General features: G+C 45.5%; 1 protein-coding gene across 4 annotated transcripts in view; it reads right to left on the minus strand.

Annotated features, from left to right (window-relative positions):
• Positions 1–20,266, minus strand: part of SH2D4A (SH2 domain containing 4A) — a 764,817-nt gene that overhangs the window by 558,924 nt on the left and 185,627 nt on the right. For 2 of the 4 annotated variants that reach the window (XM_078676366.1, XM_078676363.1), the window contains exon 2: positions 9,028–9,279. In XM_078676366.1, coding sequence (XP_078532492.1) covers positions 9,028–9,214 — 187 coding nt within the window. In that variant the 5' untranslated portion in view covers positions 9,215–9,279. Of the gene's footprint in view, positions 1–9,027; positions 9,280–9,481; positions 9,545–20,266 lie in introns of those variants that run through there. The other 2 variants (XM_078676364.1, XM_078676365.1) reach the window with 2 other exon arrangements.

Genomic DNA, 20,266 nt, shown 5'->3' on the forward strand with positions numbered 1-20,266 from the left:
TTTTACCCAAGGTTTATCAGGTGATTTTTAAATGAATCAATGTGATTTTAACATCTTTGAATACAACTCCCTAATGACCAGTAAACAAATGAAACACAGTGATCAAGAAATTCATCAAAACGTGTAGTCTTTGAAAAGAGTGTCAAAGATAAAACACTGCATCAGTTTGTCAACCTTTACACCCTGGAAAAACTAGTTTACCGTGTATTTAATAAAAAGGACAAATAGCTGTTCTCATGTCTTTTTCTAAATATATATATTCAGTTGATTCACAACTTTAGACTTTGGAAATCTGGTTTTATTTTGGCAGTCCACTATAGACAACTTTAACTGTTTGAGAAACCACTGCTTCCAATACTTTAAAATATATATGACTTTAGGACTGCCTCTTGTTTTTGTCTAGATAGCTGTCTTGGTCATGCCAATGCCCTGCCCCTCATTCAATGACTTTCCTCTCTAGTCAGGTGTCTGGCTCAACTCAGGAGTGTTCCTGAATGACCATGGTATATGATTGACTATGTTGTATCATTCCACTGCTGACATCTAAGAACTATTTCCCTTTTGTATTCTATTTGTTTTATCCTACCACTACTGACATCTGGGTACTATTTCTCGTTTTGCATTCCTGCCCCTGCTCTCCCTGTCGCCGCTCTTCGCTCCCTTGCTATTTCAATTCAATCCAATTCAAAATAAGCTTTATTTGAAAATACATGTCATAAAAGCATTGACCATAAAACACCAGTAAAAAGAATAAAACAACGAGTTAAAATATTAGTAAAAGGTGTACAAATAATCTTGAGTAAAAAATCAATTCATCCAAATACATTATGATGGAATAAAATAAAAAAATGGAAAGGAGGAACTATGATATTGTCAATTAATGACAAAGGCATTAAGGTAATTAGAAACTTTTAATAAGAACTAATTTTTGCAGCCACAGATAGCATGATTCCATATTTAATTGTTTACAGTCAGTATTTGAGACCTTATGGACCACATCCATCTCAAAAACGTTGCTACTGCATCTTGCAGAAGAGGAGAGAGTTCCAAGCAGTGACCACGCACCTGAGGGAAAAGGGGGTGGCTTACTCCTGGGGCCACCCATTTAGATTAATCTTCAAGTGGAACAGTAAGCTCCACCAACTGAAATCCCTACAGGACACATGTAAGCTCCTCCGCCTGGAGCAGAACAGCTCTGGAGAGAGTTGGAGGGAGGCGTCTCTCCGAACACACGGTGGGCCGGACCCCACAGCTATGGCACATGAGAGACAATCAGCTCTAGAGACAGTGCTCAGGGACACCGCCTCACAGGATAGCTTGGGACCTCAGTTGGGAACAGTGCAAACAGAGATAAGCAAGGCTGGGGGGGGCAGGCGGGAGCAGGGGGGGGGGGGGGACTTTGGGCCACACACTGCTCCTGATACTCCTTTGTTCCAGGTGCACGCGGATGAGCCCTGCAGGCACTGGACATTATGGGAGTGTCAAGGGTACTAAGTTGGGGTCAGGAAGGGTGTGGGAGAACTGGTGTGCGGAGAATGGGGCTTATAGCGAGAGGGTACGAATCACCCGGAATTAGAGCTGGAGGCGCAGAAGGTTTACTGCAGGACAACGGGATCATAGACCCATGGGAGCAGAGGTGGCACTCCAACCCTACAGAATGATACACTCTCAACTACATGTAGTTACCCACAATGTGAAGGGTCTTAACCCTATTAAAAGGAAATCCATTCTGTCTTATCTAGAGAACCTGGGGGGCGATGTCTGTCTGCTCCAGGAGACCCATCTCCTCTCCAAAGATTCAGCGCTGCGAGGCCTCCGGGTGGTTATGCGCTATATAAGTGGAATTTTTCATTTCATTTCATTTTCATTTCATTTCATTTCACCGGATGCGGTCCAGGGGGGAAACATCCTTTACAACGCAACTTTTACCACGCAGCGCCTTTACGACACAACTTTTACAGCGCAAACCATTACAACGCATTGCGCTGGGGGGCGCTCTAGGATAGGGAAGGTGTTTAACACCTTGGCTGCTATGACTTTTCCCCTCCTGTGCTGATTGATTGATAATCCCATTGTTCATGACGAGCTCAGCTCGTCATAAGCTCAGCTCCAGTGTGCCTCATGACGAGCTGAGCTCGTCATGAGCAGCGAAGGGGTTAATGTACTATCCAACACCTTCCCTACTATCCACGGGGACTGGAATTGGAATAGTAAATTAAACAATTCACTATCCAGCACCTAAAAGCATTATGCGTTGTAATGGTATGCATTGTAAAAACCGCGTTGTAAAAGCATGCGATGTAAAAGCATGCGTTGTAATGTCATACATCCGGTCCAGGGCATTCCCCCAACAATGTTATTCTTCCACTAATCATAAAAAAGCGGGAGTGGCCATACTGATCGCCAAGCGATTTGCGGGGAGGGTGGGAGATAAAATAGCTGAAATTAAAGGCCGTCTCCTAGCTGACAAACTCTGGATAGGGTGATTCTCCCTCGTGGTGTGTTCTCATATGCACCCAACTTGGGCCAAGAGAAATTTTTCAGGGCAGCCTTCTCCGCGGTGTTGAGCGCACAAGAGCGGTGGTTGGTAATGGGAGGGGACCTTAATTTAGTTATGGACACCACCCTAGACAGATCGGGCCACTGATACACCCAGACCGGTGAGTTGTCTCAGGAAGGGAAGAGAGGACTGGTGGATATATGGCAGGTGGCGCAACCGCAGACCTCTCAATTCTCTTTATTTTCACATGCACATCGCACTTATGCCCAACTCGATCACTTAATAGGTTTGACAGAACTGACTGACCTTGTGGGGGAGGTGGACATCACGCCAACAGCACTTTCAGACCTTGATGCAGTGATAATGTCCCTTCAGGTGCCTCAGACACGTAGACAGACCGGGACCTGGCGATTACGGGCAAGCATGCTCATAGAGAGGCGGTGATGAAGCAGATACACAAATGCATTACAGATTACCTGGAGTTGAATGATTCACCAGACATCACCTTGTCTACACTCTGGGGGGCCCTTAAGGTGGTGGTACTCGGGGAATTGATAGCCATTTCCACAGCTGAGAATAGGGAGCGCAAACAAAAACGAGACCACCTCACGGCTCAAGTGTTGGAGTTGGAAAGGGTGCACAGCAGGACCGGGCCCCACGGATATGGCACCAATTGAAGGCAGCGAGGGTTCAAATTGTGCGGGGCTAGACATCGATAGGGCCGAATATGCAGCACTCCGTCTAAGGCACTCCTACTATATCGGAGGTGATAAGATGGGAGGCATGCTGCGAGCAAACTTAGGGCCCGCACCCAACTGGCAAAGGTCCAGTCGATCAAGGATGCTAGTGGGGAGGTGGTAAAGGGGGACGAGAAGAACGCCAGGGTCTTTCAGGAATTCTACTCAAACCTTTATTGGAGAGAGACTCCCCCAGAAGCTCATATAACATCGTACCTGCAGGGGGCGAATACGACAGCATTAGCTCAGGGACAGGCAGAGTTGCTAGAAGCACCGATTCGGGTGGAAGAAGTTATATATGCGATATCGCTCCTCAAGCTCCTGAAATCACCCGTACCGGACGGCTTCTCAGCGGGATTCCATAAATCTTACTGCCATATCTTAGCACCGCTCCTGACGCGACTTTTAACTCCTTTACAGGGCCAGGAACGATCTCTGCAGATATGATGGCAGCCTCGATAGTGGTGCTTCCCAAACCCGGGAAAGATAAATCCCTATGTGGCTCCTACCGCCCAGTGTCCTTTCTCTCAATGTCGACTTGAAGTTATTCACCAGCCTTTTACCGGCGAGACTGGGCCCCTTGATGCCAGCCATAATTGAGCCCGACCAGTCGGGGTACATCCAAAACCGTCATAGTAATGATAACACCAAACTAATTCTTTACCTGATAGACAAGACTCAACGCACACATATGGACACCCTGCTGTCATCAGTGGATGCTGAGAATGTGTTTAATCGGATAGATTGAGCCTTCTTAGACAAAACTCTGGTCCAATTTGGATTCGGGGATCGATTCAGGGCGTGGGTGTCAAGCTGCTACAGTGGGCCCACAGCAACTATAAGAGTGAATGGGCTATCATCCGGCTCCTTTGAAATCCAAAGAGGGATGAGGCAGGGGTGTCCGCTCTCGCCTCTCCTCTTTGCTTTATAAATTGAGCCACTAGTGCAGAAAATATGGGATAACTTCAACATCCTCGGCTTCCCCTTCGGAGGGGAGAGACATACAATAAGCCTCTACGCGGATGATATCATAGCAACCCTAGAATCTCCAGCTCATTCGGTCCCAGCATTCCTGCAAGAGTTGGTATCCTTCAGCCAAGTTGCGGGGTTCCGGGTCAATGTCGGGAAATCAGTGATCCTTCGACTGGATCGGCCAGAGGGGCCTCAGGGATGGGCAGAGACACCTATGCGGGGATGCCGAGCATGGAGACTATCCCACACTTAGGACTAGAACTAGCGCCATCTGTGGCGCAGACGGTTAGGCTGAACTACTCAAAACTAGCTGTCCCGGTCCTCAGGGAGCATCAAAATTGGAAACACCACCAGCTAGCATTGCTTGGCAGAGTAGCGGCAGTTAAAATGTCTATCCTTCCTAAAGCTTTATACCTTTTTCAGATGATACCGGTCTGGCCCCCACAGTGGACGATTCATAGACTGCAACAAGCGATACACCAATTCGGTTGGGCAGGAGCACCGCCCCGTATGTTGAGCGAGTTGAGCTACTTGATGCTGGACGAGGGAGGTCTGGGAATCCCGAGCGTTCTGGAATACTGTTAGGCGGCTCCGTTGCGGTACCTGGTCGAGTGGAGTAGGCCGGAGTCAGAAAAGAGATGGTTATTCCAGGACAGGGCGCTGAGGAAACTCTCCTTATGGAAAGTCCCTTTACTCAAAAGGGCGGATAGACCTATAAATCTCCAGGACTCACCCGTAACAAGCACGACGCTACGGGTCGTGGACAGGGCGGCCGCTAGACGGGGAATTACCTCCTTTCTGTCCCTCATGACTCCTCTGTTTGACAATAGGGAGTTCACGCCAGGACACAAGGAGAGGGCTTCCTCTGTGTGGCGAGCATTGGATTGTAAGTCGGCAGGGCACTTGTTTGATGTGAAAGGGATTCTCCCGTTTCCGGATCTACGACTTGAGTTCACTCTCCCAGAAACTGAAAGGTTCCACTATCTTCAGATTCGGGACTGGCTTCTCCACCCCGAGGTGCAACAACACGTGAACCGAAAACGGACAAAATATGAAAAGTGGCTGGTGACCAAGAGTACCGACAGGAAAATGATCTCTCACTTATATAATATGCTGCGACCGCCAGCTCTGAAGCATCCAACTGTTAGTCAGAAACGCTGGACAACTGAGTTGGGATGAGACCTCACAGACAGAGTGGCGGGACATCTATTATAGGGCCAACCACACGGCGCGCAACACCACCAGCATGGAAACTGCTGTCAAGATACCCACATACTGGTACTTGATGCCGGTGCGACTTAACAAAGGAAACTGTAGGGAACTGATGGGGTACTGGTCCAGAGTGTTTGACGACGTGGATAGACAATTTGAGACGCAAATCCCGTGATTCCCGGCCTATGTGGTGCTAGGACTCCCCAACCCACTCACTTATCCCCTAAAGTCCAGGAGGGGGATACAGATGGGATTAGCCTTAGGGGCAGCTCTCCAAAATATCTTATCGTATTGGGGGACACAGACACCTCTGACGTATACGGGGTGGTTACAAGAACCGACGGTGTGCCCTACTCAGGGATGCATTCATATGATATGCTTGCACTAATTCAAAGTCATTTACTGACGGGCAAGGACGGACTCGCCTCCTGCAGGAGCACCCTAACGAATATACATTTGTGTCAAAAAACTTTATCCATTATTTTTCAGCTGTGCACCTCCCCAATTTTTCTCTTTGTCAATACATAGACTATGGAACATCTTAGGGATGGGGCGGATGCAGGCTTATCTTACTAATTCCATGAAGGGGTTCAGAGAAGTTTGGCAGCCTATAGTGTCGCTCTTAGCCACTGAACTGAACGAAATCACATGCCCAAAGTACCTCCGTCTCCTTCGACTCACTGCTCCGGAGGAAAACTAACACTGCATTCTGATTCGGTCTCTTGTATTAATCACATACATCATTCTGCACACGGAATGGGCCTGCAGAACACCAGTTCGGGGGAGGGGGGGAAGAGGGGAGGTTTTGATGATCCTTTTGACATTGGAGTATTCTTATGATTTTGGTTCTTCCGACACCACAGATCCTCTCGTAGCAGCACCTCACAAAGATAGAGGGACTATTTTGAACTGCATCCGCACAGTGGACACGAAGGGTTTGAAAGCAGCTTTTGGGGCGATCATGAAAAAGGGGTGAATAGAGAAGTATGTTTTCTATTTGCTGCAGATTGTCAATAAAAACAAAGTTAAACCTAAAAACTTTACTACGGGAATTGCATAGCGAAGTGATGAGTCAGTGGACAAGATTCTCAGGGCAACAGAACATGTGCTGGTGCCCATCTTTCTACATATCAGCGCCAACCATACTTTCCGAGGACCAACATCAGCAGGACAGGCAAATAGTATGTGCAAGTAAGTTTCTTCTAGATCAGTGAAATTAGGGCATTTATAGTCACCTGATGCGACCCATTCAACAGTTAAAGACTTTATGGCAAACAGCCCACTCTAAATTGAAAATACAATTTCCGAACCAGGGGCTTTGAAATTGCATCCCAATAATACTCAAAGCTCAACCAGGGTTTTCTTTGTAAAAAGCTACCCGTCAGCGTTGTGAAATCACTTCACCTTTATACATCTCGCTTGATCAATTCCCAGTATCTCTCCTCGATTGTATCTCTTGATGGGAACTGGGTGCGACAAACCTATGGTAGCCAAGAGACTTCTGATATCATACAGCCAGCTGACTTGATGAAAGTAATCAACCTCAATAATATCCCTAAAACCTTCTGGGAAGGTAGCCAATTCCAGCATGCACCATATTCTACGCCAGTATAGGATGGGGCAAAGCCTAGCTAGATCTACCAGTGATTTTCTGCCCATGTCATTCCGCAGAGGTAGCCTCAGTGTACTTTGTGGTAAACTTGTAATCACTCAGAAGAACTTGTTCTCTGATACAGATGGCTGTGTGAGATTCTCGAAGCCCAATCATTCTGCCTTGTATAAAACAGAGCTCACTACATTAGCGTTGTAAATCTGCATCATCGGGCTAAGAGGCTTAGTCAAAGATGTTTAAAGTTCATTACCTAGAACATCAGCTAATTGTCGGTGCTTTACTTTCATGGTGTCAATATGTGGCCTACATCTCAGTTCCTTCTGCAGAGTAATACCAAGGTAAAGAAATGCATCTACCTGTTCAAGGGTAGACCCGTCCGTAACTATACTGCCCTTGAACGATGTATGCTGGTTAAAAATCATAAACTTGGTTTTTATCTCATTGATTTTTAGGTCACATAAAAACAGAAATATTCAAAACATTGCAGTGCACACTCTAACACACTAGGAGTTGTAGAAGTAATGAGCGTGTCGTCCGTGAACATTAAAATCGGGATCTGTCTGCTGAAACTGGTGCACCAGCTACGACGGAGGATGACAATTGGCAACACTATTTATACAAAGTGAAAATAGCGTGGGTGCCATAACACAACCTTGGGGGACTCCTTTCTCCACAGGAAAGGGGTCGGTTTTATTCCTCTGTGCGCCCCAATAAAATTGTGCGGAAGTTTTCTCATGAAAGCAGATTAGGGATAGTAAGTCATTAGGCATCCTCAACTACTGTATTTCCACCCATAATGCGTTACGTGAGAACAGATAAAAGGCTGACTTAAGGTCGACAAAGGCGGCATTCAAGCTGCCCTTGCCAAGAACTACAAGATATATTAGATTAAATCGGAAAACCTGGTCTATGTTACTAATCTGTGCCCGGAAACCTGCCTGGAGTGGACTTAAGATGTCATTTATGTCTATCCACTCTTGGACCTTTACCAGGACAAGTCAGGCCACCACTTTTTGATTCAAATCTATTAGGCTTATTGGCCTACAATTTGCTAGAAAGGACTTGTCCCCTTTTCTATATAGTGGGATAATCTCCGCCCCTCGCCAAGTGTCCGGGATGGGGGCACCTTGGGCAATAGCATTTGCTAATAACATTATAGAACAACCCCATTTAGCCTTATCCTGCAAGAAAATGTCTGCAAGAACACTGTCGATACCTGGCGCTCTCCCGCCTGTGATTGCACTAAAGGCAGTACTCACGTCAGTTAACGCAAATTCTTCACTTAAGTAGTAATGAATCGGGAAGGGTTAGAGGTCCTCTGCATCATCAGTGGCATATTGTGAAGCAAAGTAATTAACCCAGCTGTGGGGGTGACATGATTTTGGACCAGGGGAGCAACTCCACCCATGCCCCATTTTACCAGGTTTCAAAAGCGTTCCAGAAGCGTTGAGTGTTATTCCTACTATCAGCTAATTTTAAATCCTGCCATATATTTTCGTCCCAGTTATTTTTAGCATTTGCCATCAGCTTCTTATAAGCTTCCCTGGCTATTTCTCTATTACCATCTTTCCAATGGCTCTGTTTCGCTCATTGGTCACACACTGCTCTTTCTAGCCTCCCTCTTTCATCTCTGCCTGAGCTATTTGTTGAAGCCTAGGTACAACAAAGATAGCCACCCACTTCCATTGCCTTCTGCTGTCAGCATCGGCTTTATCAATGTTTGTCCAGGTGCAGTGCAAGCATTAACAAAGTCAATAGTGTTGGACAACTATATAGAGTATAAATACCAGCAGCAGTGAGTATCGGTGGATGCACTACCAAAGACAGACCAAATACCTTTGCCAATGCTTGTCATTTATATGTTAGAGTCCTGCAAAAAATGCTGATTGTACTGGTAAATTGAAAATAAATAAGATATTAATTTCAAACGCAGTGTCTCTATGACCAAACGTAAAAAACAACATCTATTGAAAGATTAGTTAGAGTAGACTTACGTTTGCATTTCCTCAGTTGAGTATCAACCTGGACAGAATTGCTTTCTTCAAGAACAGACTCTCTTTCCTTCCACCTCCTAATCTGCTCCTCCCTCATTTTGAAGAACAGGATTTGCTTTTGCTCTTCACTGAGCTCTGCTAGAAGGTCGGGTTCGATATACATATCTGTAAGAATCTGCTTCAGCATTGTTGCTGCTTTCAATCAAAAATAGTGATGGCACTTTCTTTGTGATTTATCGTTGCTGTCAAAATCTTTAGGAAGGAAAAAAAAGAGTAAATTTAATTCAGTGCTTAATTTGTAAAATATGAAGTGCAGGTGCTCAAATGTTTGTCGGAGGCCACACCTACTTTGTATTTGGCTCCAGCCACTCCCTCCACTGGCTCCACCCACTTACTATATTAGCTCCACCCACATCATCAACTGGCACTGCTAAAAGTCAAATGTAATATATACCTGACCTGAATTTCTGCAAGGGAGCCTTCTCATAGTAAGGTTTTGATAGGAGGTTCCCCTGCCCTGTGAACATTTTGAAAAAGATTAAATCAAAAGTGCATTTAAAGCACAATTTTGGAATAAATTAGCTAAAATCACTAATGCATTGAAAAGGGACAATGTCAGTGCTGTATGTGCTGATTTGGTGAAAAGACAATACTGGGGTAGGGTATGGCATTTTTAACAGAGTCTATGAGTTCAAAGGTACAACGTTTACATAGCTTATGTGGGAAAATAAACCAAAATGTGAAAATACTCTAAACAGATAAAGTGAATACAATTATGCAATACACTTGAATGAGTCAGTCACAGTCACTTCCAGTGGCCGAAGGGGTATGGGGTTGGTTTATTCAGTATAGTAGAGTATTCCACAGGCAGTGGCATGAAAAGTCAACGGGGCGGCCTGTGTCATCAAATGCTCAGGTGATGGCTGGCGCGCATTACAGATTGCTTTGAAGTTCGAATTAAATTCATGGAGGACACGGACAGGGTCATGGCTGACCTACTCCTGTCAGTTTTTTTGCACACATCTCTTTAATACATATTACATCATGCTACTACTACCACTCTACCATGCGGTGATGTGACCTGCTGCGACTGGCGTCACGCCACCACCACACTGCACATTATGCAATATTCCTGCCCTTCGCAAAAGGTTACTTTGCTCATGGCCGGCTTTAAAACTGGTGGCGGCGCCCTGTACGACATTGTTGGTGTCCCCTCACACGCATTCCCTCAGTTCAACCCTTTAACACTGCCCTTCAAGTCTCCATAACATAACCACTGTCTCTCAGATTAATTTAGTTTTATAGCGCCTCTCATACCAGTGTAAGGTGTCAGAGCACTTTGCATCATACACACATTGCGTAGATACAAATCCTACGTGTGCAAATCAGTATATAGAGAATGTTACATCAGACTTGACTACAAGGTTTAGGAGTCACATGTCATCCATGATTGTCATTGTGCAATATAGTTTACGAGTTCTAAGTCTGGAAAAGCGCAAATTCAGAATTTAAAACATAACAGTATTGTTAGGGGTTCTCTCCAATAAGAATTTATTTCTACCCAAATTAACCCTTTTTGCAAGATTAGGATAATGAAAGATTGGGCAAAAAAAATACAGCTGTAATATATAACTTGCAGTTTGCATGCAGGTCTTTGAGGACACTCAGGCTAATAAATCGCTTGCTGTTCTATGATAGGATTTTAACTTGCAAACTACAAGTAACAAAAGGATCTCTCTGACAGAAGCAGTAACACACTGACCTGCTTTACATTTATATGCACTTTTTGATCTGCATGGTAAACGTTTAATGCAGCAGTGATATTAACCATCTGTACTACCTTACAAGCAGTCACAACTTCCCCTAGACAAAACTCCTGTCTCTCTCCAGGAAGATGATTAATCACCACAGTTATCTTGACATTTTAATTTATGCCTGAATATTACTGAGGCCAGGAAGCAACACCGCAGCACTGCAGCAGGTGCTTTTAAAACAAGAATATACTGGCAAACTGACGCCCCCAGAGTGTTACACAAAAGAATGAAACAGAGCCGAGTTACAGTGTCAATGCACGCAGTATAATGGTGACTGGACCCTGCAGTGCTCAGCCTGCTGACACCTTCATTTGCCCTTCACTGTCCTCTCATTCTGTGTGTCAGCCATGGAAGAAAGGGTCACATTTAAAGCCCCCTCCTCCTTAAAAAAACCAGCAAACAGAGTATTCAATTCAATTCAAATATACTTTATTCGGTTTTAAAAAAAAGGAAAAAACCATAAAAGTTCAATTATAAAATCATTTAGTTAAGGATAAGACCGTTTACGTCTATAGTACAATAAATATGTTAAAACAGGATAATGAAACTTGATTAGTATAAACCAAAAAAGGACCACTTCATAACACTTAGGTTAAAAATATACAAAATGTCCAGGTATACAATTAAGTCATGACATAGTAGTAGATGGATAATTACAAAAAGGTACAGTAAGTTCAGCACAATGATTCTAAATTTGGCCTATGTTTTAGACAGAGCTTTAAAAATCTGGCCAGACTCTTTGCAAAGCATTCTGTCTCCAAATATTGAATGGCTAAAAAGGCTGGACGACATTGTCGCACCCCCAAAATTTTTAATATCGGTTTAACCCACTGTAACCTTGCTTCTTGATAGAATTTACAGAACATAACCACATGAAATGTGGACTGGGAAAAGGCACCATTACAGGGGCACGGAGCCCGTTGATTTGACCAATCATTGACCCTGGGGAATGTAATCAAACGGTGAAATGTGTTCATTCTAAGACGAATTAGGACGAACCTCTCAAATCCGTTCAGGTTAAAGGTCAAGTAGGGCTGGATATTCAGAGTGGTTTGAACCTGTAAGATGTGTTGGGCTGAACTTTTTGTGGACTCTGTGGCCAGTCGTAGTTCCGCCATATGCACCAGACATAATTTCTTGAAGTTTTTTCTAGGAATCTCGGTAATCTGTTGTGGGTTATTATAATACCGGGTTAGGCCCAGGTCGGTCAAAAAGTTTTTAATATATGCCAGCCATGCAATTTTGTATACCTTGCCAAGAGCTAAACAGTCGCTTATGAGTTCCCTATTAAAAGCTAGTTCTGGAACAGACCATATTCGGTGCCATAATAATAGCGGTTGGAGTTTGATTAAGTCTGAAACAAACAGAGTATCAAACCTGTCCTCCCTCCTAGGCAAGGCTAACTGACAAGGACTTGAAAGGGCCGTACACAGGAGCCCCGTCGTGTCCTTTGAACTGCGAGGCCGCCGCCCACCTGCATTGTCGACCCCAGGGCCACGGCACAGTCACACACCAGCTTTACGGCATCATGGCCACTCCCGTGAAGAAGTGCAGGTGGGGGCCTGAGTCCCACCCCAGCTGGAGGATCAGGAGGGTGTTGCGGGCAGTACACAGCCTAGTTTCGGCATACCGAATGTCAAGTTTGAACTCAAATGTATCGTAATATAAATTGTCTTAAATAGTAAAGTTGAATTTTAAATTGGCATTTTCTTGTCCAAACCATTAGGTGCCTGCTGTCCGTGTCGTGGGTCACGTGTCTTTGAATTGCTTAGCTGTGGGCTTTTGTGTATTCTTCAATCACACAAAGAGAAGTAGAAGTAGACTAAAAGTGGCCTAAAGAGTCTTATGGCAAAGTTAATATGTTAGAAAAACTGCCCTCACCCACAACACTGTGGCATGCTTCATCATTGGGCTGCTAAAAAACACTCCTGGGCAGACCAACACATGGGGTGCAGCAATAGGGTGGGGAAAACAATACAAACTTAAAGAAGAGTTAGGATCAAGCAAAGAATATGTGCAGAAAATCCAATGTTAAAACTAGCTATGGGATATCCAATTCCCTATTTTATTCCCGGAATTCTCTGCCCAGGATTAAAAGGTTTCAATGAAACAGAGGATGGCAGTGAACAGGGCTAATTCTGAACTATTCACCCCTCCTCTCTGCATATAAGTCGACATGTTTCAGCCAGTTGTTGTGTCATGTCTGGCTTTCGTCGGGACCGATAGATCCCCGCTGTGATACCCTCCTTTCCTACCTATTTAATTAGTGGAGCGAGGACTGACCCTGTATTTTCATATGGGTTGTGTATTCACACTTCAGACATAATCTGTGAATATGAAAATATAATCAAGGGAAAAAATGTGCAGAACTCATCCATGTGTGTGCATATATTAAAAGAAACATACAACTCCGCCACTCTAGACTAAGTCAGTGTGTACGGCTAACCCCATTAAGACCAATTATTTATTCTCATTCATTCACTGTATAACAGGACTGTGCCTTACATTACGTCTATCAACAATATTGATTAATAACTCATTTTGTATGAAAGTCAATAGTCAATACTCGGAGATCACCACAAGCACCTTACACCACCAAGGGTGTTTCGTTTTCAACAAAGAAATGAGACCAGTTTTTCTTACCAAGTTTCACAGCAGTTAGTACCTGAAAAAGCATAGGAGCGAGGGCGGCTCCCTGTAGTCACACACTAATTTTAAACAAGGTGGGTAATGCATGAAAAGTTAGAGAAAGACACCATAATCAACTGTGTTAATCCTTCCTCACAATCAATCATGGTATTTATAAAGCGCAATACATACCCGTGAGGGTCTCAAGGCGCTGGAGGGGGAGGGACGCTGCTACTGTTCGAAGAGCCAGGTCTTGAGAAGTCTGCAGAAGCTTAGGAGGTCTTCAGTCTGCCGCAGGTGGATGGGGAGGGTGTTCCATGTCTTGGCGGCCGGGTGGGAGAATGATCTGCCACCGGTGGTCACTCTTCGGATGCGGGGGACGGTGGCGAGGGCGCGGTCAGCGGAGCGGAGCTGGCAGGTGGAGGTGTAGAGACTGAGTCGGCTGTTGAGGTATGCTGGTCCGGTGTTGTGGAGTGCCTTGTGTGCATGGGTGAGGAGTTTGAAGGTTATCCTCTTGTTGATGGGGAACCAGTGCAGGTCTCTCAGGCGGGGTGTGATGTGGCTGCGGTGAGGGATGTCAAGGATCAGGCGGGCGGAGGCGTTCTGGATGCGTTGGGAGTAGTTTCAGGAGTTTGGCCGGTGCTCCTGCGTAGAGTGCATTGCCGTAGTCCAGTCTACTGCTGACGAGGGCCTGAGTGACCGTCCTTCTCGTTTCGGTGGAGATCCACTTGAAGATCCTGCGCAGCATGTGGAGGGTGTTGAAGCAGGAGGAGGAGACGACGTTGACCTGCTTTGTCATGGAGAGGGTGGAGTCGACACAATCTTAAGGCGCATGTTTTTCACCCCCAACACGTGGAAAAAATCCACCGATCTAACCGTGTCAGAACGTGACAGGCGGAATCTCATACTGAGTGACTATGAGGATATCATACCAATGTTCCGAATGTAAATCAGACCAGCTCTTCGCATTCATCCGACAACTGCACCCCCAATCATCCCTGCTTACTTCACCAAGGTGAGTCCGCATCTAAGAAAATGTCTCTCCATATACCCTGAAGGTTCCAAGCAAATGATTGGAATCACTTTTACAGCGTCTACACTTCCCGTCACATGATCCCAGAGTTAATCACGTGATGCGGGCGTCGATGAAAAAGACTAGAACGTAGCTGTGTACCCCGGAGTGTGACAGATCTGGATTGTTGGTGAGCATTCTTCCTAATAGAATGCATGGCATTGACCCCAGTACGGCAATTACCATGTCAGTTAGGTGAACAAGACATAGAGCCCTGTCACAGTGCCTCCCTTCCTATCGATAAAAGCAGCTCCTAAAAATGTGAGAGCTACCTCAAGTCAATAAATATATAGGTATATGTGTATATGCTTGTGAGATGCCATCCTCCACTCAAGTGGAGATGAGATAAATAGCAAATGCCCTGGATTACTACAGGTACTGTAGAAGAATGCTACTTTTAATCAACTCCCCCTTACCTCAAATTATTAAATTGTTCTCTATCGCCTGAGGAAAATTATGGTGGGCAGGGAGAGGGGTTCTAGGTGAGTTTTTTGTTACCAGTAGTGAAGTGCGGTAACAAAGGGAGCAGTCTTGGATGCTCCTATCACAGTGAGGAGGTCAAAGTAGGAGCTCCCCCTTTCTTGTGTGTGGTACATTTTGTGTATTCTTCCCAGACAGTGAGACAAAGAGGGACTGTGTGTTGACAAAATAGGCAGTACTGCCAGAATGGGTGGGGCAGAGCTGCGCCATGCCCCAACTGCATTTCAAAGGGCTGCCTCCAGCACACACACAAAGGTACCTGACGCCAGTCTTTTGTCACCCCAGACTACTTGGAGCCTTGGTAGGGGAAGGGAAGAACTTTCCAGAACCAGATGTGGAGGTAGCCAGGATGTTACCCACACTTTGAACGCTGGAACATGGTATAAATATTGGATCTTCTTAAGCCCCTCTTCAGTTCATTCCTAACCTGTGGACTACAGAAGAACTTCCTTTTCCCAGAGGACTGCCTGCTGCTTGAGGCCTGCCTTGTTCTTCAAAATACTGTCATGCTGCTTCAAGAGGGCTGTCCTGCTGCTTGAGGCCTGCCCTGCTCCTTGAGAAGAAAAACTGGACCTGCTCCCTTTATCCCAGGTTAACCTGACTGACTCTAAGGGTTAATTGGCAGATATCCTGTTCTAAGCTACAGAGACACAGCAAGCTCCAGAGGCCTCCCTGCAACTGCTCAGCTGACTTGCTGTAACTGAACCTGCTTGGATCTGCATCTGGGTCTTCCTGAGCCCTGTAGTCCTCTGCTAGAGTGGGTCACTGATCCCCAATAGGTTCCTCCCCAGGCCCTGGCCCCTTGACTGGCATCAGAGTACACTAGTCTGTGAATAAAGCAGAAATCCCAACGTTATAGGGCTCTTCACAATGGTTCACAGCGAGACTCTGCCATGAACGAAAACCGTCAATACAAAACTCTGGTGAACCTGAATCTTAGTGCTACAACTGCCAGCAACATGAGATCTGCACTTTGCACTACAGCAAAGGCAGCCCACACTGTCTGCTGACATGAAGCTTTGTTTAACCCAACTCTTTACGCTGCACCAACTGCCAGAAACCACCAGCAATACAAGATCTGCACTTGGCTCTATAGCAATGACAGCCCACCATGACTGCCAACGAGAAGATCCAGCAACGACGATTCGTGATGCCTGACCGGATCTTTGCGCTACAGGGATGACCATGCATGACTCCAGGCCTACTCTTTGCGCTGCAGCAATGACCATTCATGGCACTCCCCCTCCTCCTACACTGTGAACTGAACCACATTTTGAGAAGGTAACTTTTTCAGTGGGACTAGCTTAGTCCATGTATTCATCCCACGCTCTATCGCAGTTGGCCTGAACTTGTGACTTTCCCCTGGTCTAGCACAACCAGATGACTTTGAATGGAGCTTTACTTATCTGAAACTTTAAAATTATAAATCTCCAGTTCTACTGATTAGATTTTTGTCATTCCTGGTCTCATTTTATTTCATAAAATGTACTCCATTTTTCTAAATTGGTAGGGATTTTCTTGTGTTGTTTACTGTTTGACTGCTGCATAAATACTCAACACAGTTAAGCCTGACTGCTTTTGTGCCAAGCTACCAGAGGGTTAAGCACAGGTTGATTTAATGACTTACGTGGTTTAACCCCCTCAATCAAAAACCCAATTTCTTACATTCTTGGCAGCTGTGGGATCCAGAACTTGTGCAGTGCCACTCAGTAATTTTGGGTAATCGGAAAATCCCATATAACTAATATGACATCAGATTTAACCTCTTTTTTTAAAATCTCCTTGACTGGTCTCTTTAGATTTTCTAACTTCACTTCCATTCTTCCTGAATTTGTGCACCTGCTACTCTGCCTGGAAGCATGGAGTTTGCGCTAAGCAACACGAAGAGCTACACTGTGGCCAACCTCAATGGATTCTGCGGGGAGTCGGGACTTACAGCAATCAAGGGCTCGAAGACAAAGAAGCTTCAGAAGGCCCTCAGAGCTTGAGTGGAGGCCTTCAGTTACAAGCATCAGCTCAAGAGAAGGATGAGGAGATGGAAGAGCAGGAGTAGGAGTGTGAGGAGGAAGACAAGAAAGGAAACCTCCTGACCATGATCCCAGAGGAAAGAAGAGGGAGGACCCACATGAGTGAATTCCCTAGCTAGATCCAGAACAGGCAGCAGCATTTCTTACTGCAACCTGTCTCCTGAGGAACTGGAGGACACGAAGGATTAAAGGGCGTTCAGACAGCAGCTAGACAAGCCAGAAATGGAAGAAACCAAGAAGGAGGCTGCTGCAAGAAGGGTTGCAGCAGAGGCTGATGACAGAAGGGCTGCGTAGGAGGCAGTTACCAAGAGGTCCTTGAAGGAGGGCTGAGGCAGAGATTGCCCTAGCTAAAGAGAAAGCTGAGAAGACCTTGGCTGAAAGAAAATGGATTTAGACTCATGAATGGAGGCTGAATGAGCTGGATCTTAAAACAAAACACGCCTCACAGTCCAGCACCAATAGTGACAGTGATAGCCCAGCGGCCAGTTGTTAGGCCCGATATATTGGACCTGACAGCCATAGAGTGGTCTTCCCCAAACATTTTGCCAGCCTTGCTTCATTTTTCTGACCTCGTTTTTACTGGTTGGAGGATTCTGCACTCTTTACCACTGCTGACCAGAGATAAAATGCTTGTGCTCTCTTGCTTAAACATGGTAAAATTGGCTTAACCACAATTCACATGTTTAATTTACTGATAAGTCCCACGTAAAGTTCACTCCATGTACCAGGGCCTATAAATTGAATGCTGCTATTGGGCTTGCAGCACTCATTATGCCACCCACTTAACTAGCCCTCTAACCATGGCTCAGGCTGCCATCGAAGAGTCTGTATGTGCAATTTAAACTGCCACTTCGGCCTGGCAAAATAAACCTCTTTTCAGGCCTAAACCTTCCCTCTTTATACATATACGTCACCCCTAAGGTAAGCCATTTATGACCCATGGGGCAGGGTGGAATGCATTTAAAAGGCAGGATATGTACTTTTGAGTTTACATGCCTTGATAGTAAAAAAACTCACAATTTCGTATTTCACTACTGAAAGGCCTAACTCTCTGATTGGATAACATTGGGTTACCTTATTACATTTAATGCATGCCAACATAGGGATTACCTTAATACATCTTTTAAGTGTAATTCCCAATTGTGAAGAGATAGACTTTTCGAGTTTGGTGTCACTGGACTCACAATTTAAAATTACAACTTATGGTGAAGTTGGATTTTAAATTATAGTTTAGCAAGTTGCCCTTCACGTACTTTAGCCATATGGTGCCTGCTGCCTGTTTCTGTTCAGTCTGGGCTGGTTGACGAATTGGCTGTGTGTATTCCATCTAGACAGCCACACACAAAGGAAGCTTAGGTGTTTCTTGATGGGCCTTCCTGGGAGATGGGAGGGAGGAGAGGGGCCCAGCCTCACACTTACACCTCAATAGGTTGTTTCATATCCACACACAAAGGGCTGTATACCCCCTGTAGTGATCCTGGTGCCAGGGCAGAAAGAAAGTACCTCTGTGCACTTCAAAGCTTTCTTGGCAGTACCCCCACTTCAAAGGCACAATTAAGTATAAGCACTGGACCTCTGAAACCATAACATCAGTACACGTCTGGACCTGTGACCACTCTGTCAGGAAGAAGAACTGCTGCTTTGCTGAAAGGACTGCCATTCTTCTGCTGCAGCTTTGCTGGACTCTTGCCTTGCTGTGCTCTTGCCATGCTGAGCTGCCCTGCTGTCTTCTGTTCTCCTGCCTGGGTGAGAAGGACTGGGCCTGCATCACCTGAACCCAGTGTGACTCCAATGGCTTGTTGGCTTGACTCGTGTTCTAAGTCTCATGGATATCAAAGACTTGCCTGCATCTGGACACTACAAGCTGTAAGTCTGGTCTGCCAAGTGGTGCCAACCCAGTCCTGAACCCTTGGAAGTGAGGCCTAATGTGCTTCCACATCCTCATCTGAAGCGGCGCATCTTTGCCATTGTGTGAGTTGGAACCAGTGCATCTTTGTCATTGCGGGGAGCGGGACCGGTGCAGTTCTTTCTGTACCAGCACAATGCCTTCTGAATCGATGCAGCGCCTACTGTGGGAGCAGCAACCACGCATCATATTCTGAACCAGCGCTTTGCACTCAGAAAACCGATGCATTGTGGCAAGTGCGTGGAGAAAATCGATGCATCTCGTTCACTGTGTGGCTGAACACCGACCCATCACTTCGACTCCACCTCACATCTTCGTCGTCGACGACGCATCCGGGACCAAGGTACTTTGGTTCAGCGGGCCCAAGTGGATCCCTGTATCTGGACCACATTCCATCACAGTCGGCCTGAACTGTTGACTTTGCCCCCAGTCCAGCGTGACCAGATAACCCATTTAAGCGCTTATTGCTTCTAAGCGCCATTTTACATTTATTCTTTGGAAATTCATATCTCGCAGTCTACTAGATAGATTATCATTTTGGTCTGGTTTTATTTATAAAATCAAGCTCTATTTTTCTAACAGGGCGGTGTGTCTTTTTGTGGTGTTTTCACTGTGTAACTGTTTGAAGTGTTCCACAAATACTTTACAAATGTCCTCTTAAGTTAAGCCTGACTGCTCATTGTCCAGCTACCAGAGAGTGAGCACAGAATAATTTAGGGTGTGTGTTGGCTTACTCTGACTAGGATTTGGGTTCCTGCTTAGACAACCAGAAATCTAGTTTCTAATATCAGTGGAGACAGGAGGGTCCACATTCCCAAAGCCCTGGTCCCTAACGTTGAGGGGTACGATATTGGCAAATGGTTTGAGATCTATGAGGTTGCCTTGGAGCTGCACAGAGTCCCTTTGAAGATTGGGGAGCCAGTCTCTAGAGGTACATTCCAGTAAAGGGAGGGATGTACTGCTCTGCTGGCCATGGGGAGGGAGACAGAATGAGATGTTCCCTCATCAAGGAAGTCCTTGTCAAAAAGTATGGTTTCATCCGAGAAGTATAGGCAAAAGTCCTAGATGGTTTTTGCAGATCACTTTTGCAAGGCACTGGATTTGGGGGTGAAGGACACTGATGGGAGTGATTACTAGGGGCTGTACAATTTGAGTACCAGAGAGCGCATGTTCAGAAATTGTTTTACAAAGCTGTGCCAGCACCTGACAAACATAACACATCTATTTGCAGAGCTCATTTTCACCCAAGGTGATCTTGGCGCTGAATAACATGTTTATTTTTACTCAACTAAATGGTACTCATTTTATCGAC

This window comes from Lissotriton helveticus, chromosome 2_1, assembly GCF_964261635.1.
Source record: "Lissotriton helveticus chromosome 2_1, aLisHel1.1, whole genome shotgun sequence".
NCBI lineage: Eukaryota > Metazoa > Chordata > Amphibia > Caudata > Salamandridae > Lissotriton > Lissotriton helveticus.